This window comes from Numenius arquata, unplaced genomic scaffold, assembly GCF_964106895.1.
Source record: "Numenius arquata unplaced genomic scaffold, bNumArq3.hap1.1 HAP1_SCAFFOLD_55, whole genome shotgun sequence".
In the NCBI taxonomy this organism is placed as follows: Eukaryota; Metazoa; Chordata; class Aves; order Charadriiformes; family Scolopacidae; genus Numenius; species Numenius arquata.
In genome coordinates this window covers 298,990-306,008 of record NW_027415134.1, presented here as the reverse complement: position 1 = coordinate 306,008, position 7,019 = coordinate 298,990, and the positions used below count along the sequence as shown (strand labels likewise).

Sequence of the window (7,019 nt, the reverse complement as noted above, 5' to 3'; positions counted from 1 at the left end):
ACGGGAGGAGATATGGGGCAAAATATCAAGTAAAACCATCTTATCATTTATTAAGAGGTTAAAAAGTCAATATTCTCAGGATCTTCCACTCTCCGCTGGTGCGAAGACTTGACATGTTCTCGGGAGATGCTGTACACCCTTCTTTTGACAGATGACAAAGCTGCAGCCTCCCGAGAGTCCAAAGAAAAGGGCTTTTGGGGGACCTTCTCCTCCATCAGTGCCACGCGTCCCCAAGAGGGAAAGTCCCGGGTCTGGGCTGCAGCTTATCTCTGAGAGCACCTCTTTTTGAAGTCTTTGACAGACTGTGCCATCAAGGGTGCAATTTCTGCAACAGAGAAAGAAAAAAGAAAACACAAATCAACCCCAAAGCCCCTCCCATGAAAGCAGCAGCCACAGAGGAGGGGAGCAGAGAGCAGTTCCAAGCTGCAGCCCTGGCAAAGCAGACCCAAGGCAGGCGTGAGCGTTGGAACAGCCTTTATCCTCTCCTTGGGGAGAGGAGAGAGGCCACCAACATCCCCCCTCCTGCAGAGCCGGCAGAAGCAGCAGATTCCTGCGTTTGTGAAGGAGGAGCTCAGGGAGACTCAGGGACGTTCCGGGGTTTGTACTTACTCTTCGCTGGTGGTTTCCTGGGGTCCCAGGAGGAGAAGGTGCTGGCTGAGGATGGGACAAAGCGGGCACTGCTGGTGCTGGGCCCGTCACAGGACTTCTCGCTCACACGAGGGTGGCTTTCGGTGGATGCGCACAGGACTGGTTTTGTTCTGAAAAAGAGACGGGACAGGCGTTTCAGGAAAGGATTCGCTGTGGTTTGATGCAATTCTTCAGGTACAAGCCACGTGTGTTAACAGCAGCATGGCTGAGACCACACGGCACCAGCAGGGACCAGGACCTCCAGGCTTCCCAGCAAGACAGAGGCCATTACAGTTACAGGTTTCCCTGGAAAAGGGCCTCCCGAGGACACGGTGTCCCTTCCTGCCAGGACACGGCGCCTGCAGGAATGCCGAGGAGAAGAGGCCCTGAACAGCAAGCGCTCCTTGAGAAACACTCACTTGCTCTTCTCTGGCACAAGAGCTCCTCCAGTCCCAAACATCTCCTGTCTCCGTCGTACGTCCCGAGGGGCCTTTGGCGGGGAGGCCAGAAGCATGGTTTTGGCTGCTTGACCTGTAGGAGGCCAAAGGGAAACATTGCTGAGATGCAGCTGATGATAAATGGGGCTCCTCAGTTCCTGTCTTAGTAGAGAACAGAGAGTTAAGCAGCTCCTAAATTGGACCGGAGTTAAACCAGCCACTCGGGAAGACTTTCCCCACGCAAAGACGTCCCCTCGGCAGCATTCCCAGAGCCCTCTCCCATCGTTCAGCCCTTCCTTACCTTTGTTGGCCTGAGCTGAGCCGATCTTCTGGGCTAACTTGAGCAGCCGCTGCTCCCGTGCCTCCTGGAGGCGGAGGTACATCTCCCGCCAGGACTCGGACTCTTTGGGCTCCTCGTTCTTGAAGTCTCGGAGACATCGGTTGCGCCAGAGCCGTTCTGTATCTTCAACGAGGACCTGAAACAAACCCACCCGTGAGCTGGGATCCCCCCGGACACCTTCACTCCCCTCTCCCTCGGCACGGGCTGGCGCCAGCGGCACTGGAACAGCAGTGAGGGCAAGGCAGCTTTGGGAGCAACGTGCAGCAAGAGAGGGGCAGATGCCGACTCCAGGAACTCCGGACTAGCAAAAGCCACCTCTGGCTGCAAAGAGCGCTGTGCTTGACTATTCATCTATCGCAGATGAGGACAGAAGGTCCCTCCTGCGTGTCACCAGCCCTTCCCCAGGCCCAGGCACTCACATGGTGACGTTCCTCGGCGCCACAAAGCTGCTCTCGGACAGTGCATCTGTCCAACGCTGGCTCCAGCCCAGGGACACCACCCGCTTCACAGATCGCTAGAGAGAAGCAAGATGCAGAGCATTTATCCTGCCCCTTCCTCACCAATTAAAAAGGCTCGACTCCTTGAATGCAGTGGAAACCGCTGCAGCCGCTGCACAAGAGGAGGGGAAGGAGAAAGGAACCGTGGGTGCCGTAGCTCTGGTGGGTCATCAGGCACCAGTGTCTCCAAGTGCCTGTGCAGGGCTCCATTTACCACTATTTCCAGTGCTTGAGGAACGGTACTTACAGTCAATGCTGTTGGTGACGACTGGGACACACAGCTGAGAAGGAGTCCTTGGGACTCGGGCAGTTTTAAGGCCTGAAAACACGGGCGTCTTTGAATACAGCCGGCGGCCTGTGAAGCCCCCTTCGATCTCTTCAGCTGCTGAGTAAACCGCTGTGAAGTGGAAGACTCGGGGTAAGAAGGGAACAGAGCAAAGAAGAGCCCAGCCTGAGGAATGGCACAGGAGACACAAATCAGAGTCCCCCAGAAGCAACGCCAAGGGCCGAGGCTTCTCTCTGAGACCCACAACCCGGTTCAGGAAGGGCAAGGCCAAAGCCCGAGCCTCCAGAAGGGTCAGCAAAGGCTCTTCCTCGTTTCTGCCAGAGCACGTGGGAGAGAAGCCGCCGCTTGGCTGAAACCCGGGCTCTGGGCACCAAGAGGCGGGAGAGCGGACGCCAACGGGAAGATTTGAACGCAGCCACCATCCACTCCCTCTCACAAAGAGTGGCTGCAGCCCATTTCAGCCCAATTTGCCTGCCCAACATACCTCTCCTTTTCTTCTGGGAGCAGGGAACGGACTCAGCAGCAGGAAGAGGGCTGCAGCTGGCCTGGAGCGGCGGCAGGGGGATCTCCGGGAGCTTTATGTCCACATCGAGAAGTATCTGGAAAGAGACGATGGTCATGCAAGTTACATACCCGTAACATGGATATGAGGCACCTTTTCAGCATCGTAAAAGGCTGCTAAGATTATAAAAACGCTTTCTGAAGGGGAAAGCGTTTCAAAGTTGAGCAACAAGACTCGGCAGGCAAGGTTTTACAGAGCCAGCACCTCTAAGGGGAAAACAAAGAAGCCCCAGAGGGCAGAGGACCGAGAGCAGCTGGTCCCACATCCTTGGTTCACTTGCAGACCCTTCAGAACCTTACCCTCTTTGGTTTAGGAGCCTCTGGTGGCTCCTGCTCTGCCCTTTTCTCATTGCTGCGCTTGCGGCTGGGGCTTTGGTGACTGGAGCAGGAGCTGTCGACGCTGGGGTGGCACAGCAAATGGGCGCTGTGCCGTTGCTCTTCCTCCCCAGCCGACACAGAGGCTTTGACCGCTCGCTTCTTTTTCTTTTTCTGGGGCTGGTCATAGGTGAGGTACTCCTCAAAGGACATGGTGGGGGGTTTAAAGTCCTCTTCCTCTTCATCCTCCCCCAGAATGGAGGAAAAGCCCGTCGATTTTTTGGACGCGTCGGTGTATTTGCGCTTCCTCTGTGACGTCTCCAGGCTCAGCTTGGTCTTTTCCACTTTGCCTCTTTCGGAGTCCCGACTTTTTTCCTTCTCAGCTTGTTTGTTTTCTCTGAAGGGATAAAAACCCCAAAATCGTTAGATTAAAACATGGGCAGCAAGCAGATTGCATCTCTTGCTTTATTAAAGGCCCTTTGCTGGCCTTGAAAGGCCTTTGAAAGCTGTTAATTGCTTCATCAAACTGCAAATTCTTGGCAGTCGGTCCCTACGTTCACCCAAAACTGCGGCCACCAGCAGCCCAACGCTCCGTGGCCAGCAGAGGCAGGAATTTCTGCCAAAGCAAGGCACAAACCCCATCCAGAGTCAGCACGCTTGTCTCACGAGCCTTCCCAGAGCCTCCCCTTTTATTACCTCCGGTCAGAGAAGTTTCTCCTCCCCACGGCAAAACCAGAACAAAGCTTCTCCATCAAGATCACCAACCAGCTTCACTCACCTCAGTGCCTCTTGGCACAGCCGCTCCAGCTTCTGCCACGCAGCCTGGAAATTCGCCTCAAAGTCTGCGTCCGGCTCGGTCACAGCGTTCCCAAGAGGCGTCTCCTTCAGGAGAGAGCCCGGACGTCAGTTCATCTTGGCAAGACACGCGGCATCCTCACCTCTGCTCAACTTCCCACAGGGTGAATAAAGTTAACCCCCTGCCCGTCCCCGCCAGGTAGAAATAAACCCCCTCGATCTAACGGCAAAGATACCCCAAATCATAAATTATGTTTTCAGCAGCCATTGTAGCGTTTACTAGCGTTCTGTAAATCAAAGATGAGTTAACTCTGCCTTAGACAAACATTAATTGTTTGTAGCCATAACCCAAGTTAGTATTTACCATGACCGCGGGTAAGTTCGATGACAGAAGACTTCACTAATAATCGTCAGGATTATTACTTCTGATAACTAATAAACTATCAAACTAATAAACTAATAATCTAATAAACTATTAAACTATTAAACTAGTAATCTAAACTAATATTAGTTCTAATAATAATTCTAATAATGTAATGCCGATTCCGTTAGCGTCAGGAATGGCTCCGACTCTCAGGTCTCGGTCAAGGGTGAAGCTTGGTGAGGAGCTGAGGACGAGCGAGTGTCCTCCGAGGCTTCCCCCTGACACGCTCCTTGGCGCTGCCTTTTATCTCTAGAACCGCATCACAATCGCGCCTGTGAGACGGGGCTGGAGCAGGCGGCCGAGGGAACAGGCCCCATTCCCGGGGAGGCAGCTTTGCCGGGGCAAAGACTTATCCCGGGACTTGACAGACACCCGGGAAGCGGCAGAGATTTCACAGCTCTTACCCCAAGAACGTCCAGCGCGACGGGCACCTCAGGCAGCCTCTCCAGAGCTTCTGTTCACCAGAAACCACTGCCCCATCGCCATTATATTTAGGAGTTCGTTGCCATGACCAAAGTCCTTCTGGTTTGCTTTGGAAGAGCGAAACACTGATCCCAACAGTAACGGTGTGTTTTATGAACCGGAGCTGTGTGTCCAGGCTGCCACCCCGCTGCCTTGCCCCCTCCTCCCAGCACAAATGGCCCAGGGAGCAGGAGGAGCAGCTTCCCTCACTCCTGTGGCCAGTGACGAGCTGTCACCGGGGCCAGGAGCAGGGGATTCAACATTCCGCACCCCAAAAAGCTCTGGGCTGCAGGCACAGGAACCCCCGCGGCTCCGGGGAGATGGGTGTCAGAGCAGAGCTCTCACCCGACAAGGGCAGGAGGGAGACGGGGAGGCAAATCCTGCTCTGGGGCACCTTTGAGATGCCAGGGAAGGAACTGCCCTCTGCTAACGATTTCCTAACAGCGGGCACCTCGCCAGCAGCTGGATGGAGTGCGGCGCCTGCGCTCGGGAGGAGCAGCCCCCTACACCCCCCCAGGCCCGTGGGTCGGCATCGTACTTGGTGGGGTACTCCAGCTCCCCCGTCGGACCCCGGTTCAGGCTGAACGTCTGCTCCGGTTCCCTGGCCGTGTCATCAAAGGACATGTGAGGAATGTTCCTGAACCTGGGAAGAGAGGGAGGAAGCCCAGGAAGGGGTTATTAACACACAGGGCAGCTCGTCGGTTCCCTCCCAGCCATTCCCACTACCCCCATTGCTCTCAACAATGAGAAACGGGATTTGCTCTGTCTTCTACGGGTGAAAATACCAACCGGTGCTGCCCCAAACGCTCCCCACAACAAGGGGAAGAGCCGCTGAAGAGCCAGTGCCTGGGGGCGCCCGGCTCCTCGCTCTCGGCTGCAGCCTCAGCACAGGGACCTGGAATCACCCCATTCCCACAGCACTCGGGCTCCCAACCTCCCCAGGGGAGCTGGGCTTCAGGGCGCCTCCTCACACTTCCAACAACCCCAGCCACCGGGCCACATCCCACACCCTTTCCTTCCAGAGCTCCAGGTCCTCAGACACCAAGCACAGCACAGCCTTTTGACCTCTTCCCATGTCGTACATTAACTCCTGTTAAAAACATTCCCTTATTCGCTTCCCAGCAGACCTCATCCTGCCCTCACCACCGAACCACAGCCCCAGGGAGGCCCCATCCACCTCTGCTGCCCCACCACATTCCTTCTTGTCTCCGGCTTTGGCTGCTGCTGACACTTCCAAGTGCTGAGAGAGCTGGCAGATGTTATCACTGGGCCACTCTCTATCATCTTTGAAAGGTCATGGAGAACAGGAGAGGTGCCTGAAGACTGGAGGAAGGCCAACATCACTCCAGTCTTCAAAAAGGGAAAGAAGGAGGACACCGGGAACTACAGACCACTTAGTCTCACCTCCATCCCTGGGAAGGTAATGGAGAGACTCATTCTAGATGTCTTCTCCAAACAAGTTGAAGAGTGGGGGGTTATTGGAAGTGGGCAACATGGGTTTACCAAGGGTAAATCACATTTGACCAATCTGATAGCTTTCTACGATGCTATAACTGGTTGGTTGGATGAGGGGAGGGCAGCAGATGTCATCTACCTTGACTTCAGCAAGGCTTTTGACACTGTCTCCCGTAACATCCTCGTTGGGAAATTAAGGAAGCGTGGGCTGGATGAGGGGACAGTGAGGTGGATTGAGAACTGGCTGTGTGACAGGACCCAAAGGGTAATGATTAATGGAGCAGGTTCAAGCTGGAGGCTTCTAACCAGTGGTGTCCCCCAGGGGTCAATACTTGGTCCAGTCCTGTTCAACATATTCATCAGTGACCTGGACGAGGGGACGGAGCGTATCCTCAGCAAGTTTGCTGATGATACCAAACTGGGAGGGGTGGCTGACACCCCGGAGGGCCGTGCTGCCATCCAGCGAGACCTGGACAGGCTGGAGAGCTGGGCAAGGAAGAACCTCATGAGGTTCAACAGGGAAAAGTGTAGGGTCCTGCACCTGGGGAAGAAGAATGTCAGACACCAATACAGGTTGGGTGTGGACCTGCTGGAGACAAGCTCCAAAGAGAAAGATCTGGGGGTCCTGGTAGACAGCAAAATGACAATGAGCAAGCAGTGTGCTCTTGTGGCCAGGAAGGCCAACGGAATCCTGGGCTGCCTAGGGAAGAGTGTGGCCAGTAGGTCGAGGGAAGTCATTCTCCCCCTTTACTCTGCACTGGTGAGGCCACAACTGGAATACTGCATCCAGTTCTGGGCTCCCCAGTTCAAGAGGGGCAGG

The 7,019-nt window shown here is 55.0% G+C and overlaps 1 protein-coding gene across 1 annotated transcript; it reads right to left on the bottom strand.

Annotated features, from left to right (window-relative positions):
- Positions 1-263: 263 nt before the first annotated feature.
- On the bottom strand, positions 264-5,819 carry LOC141478398 (elongin-A-like). Its single transcript, XM_074167484.1, has 11 exons — positions 5,716-5,819; positions 5,201-5,387; positions 3,842-3,945; positions 3,049-3,460; positions 2,672-2,786; positions 2,149-2,298; positions 1,824-1,918; positions 1,366-1,540; positions 1,047-1,158; positions 610-758; positions 264-325 (listed from the first exon to the last, which is right to left on the bottom strand). Exons 1-11 carry the CDS (start codon positions 5,817-5,819, stop codon positions 264-266), a joined length of 1,665 nt encoding a protein of 554 aa, XP_074023585.1.
- Between the last annotated feature and the right edge of the window lie 1,200 nt (positions 5,820-7,019).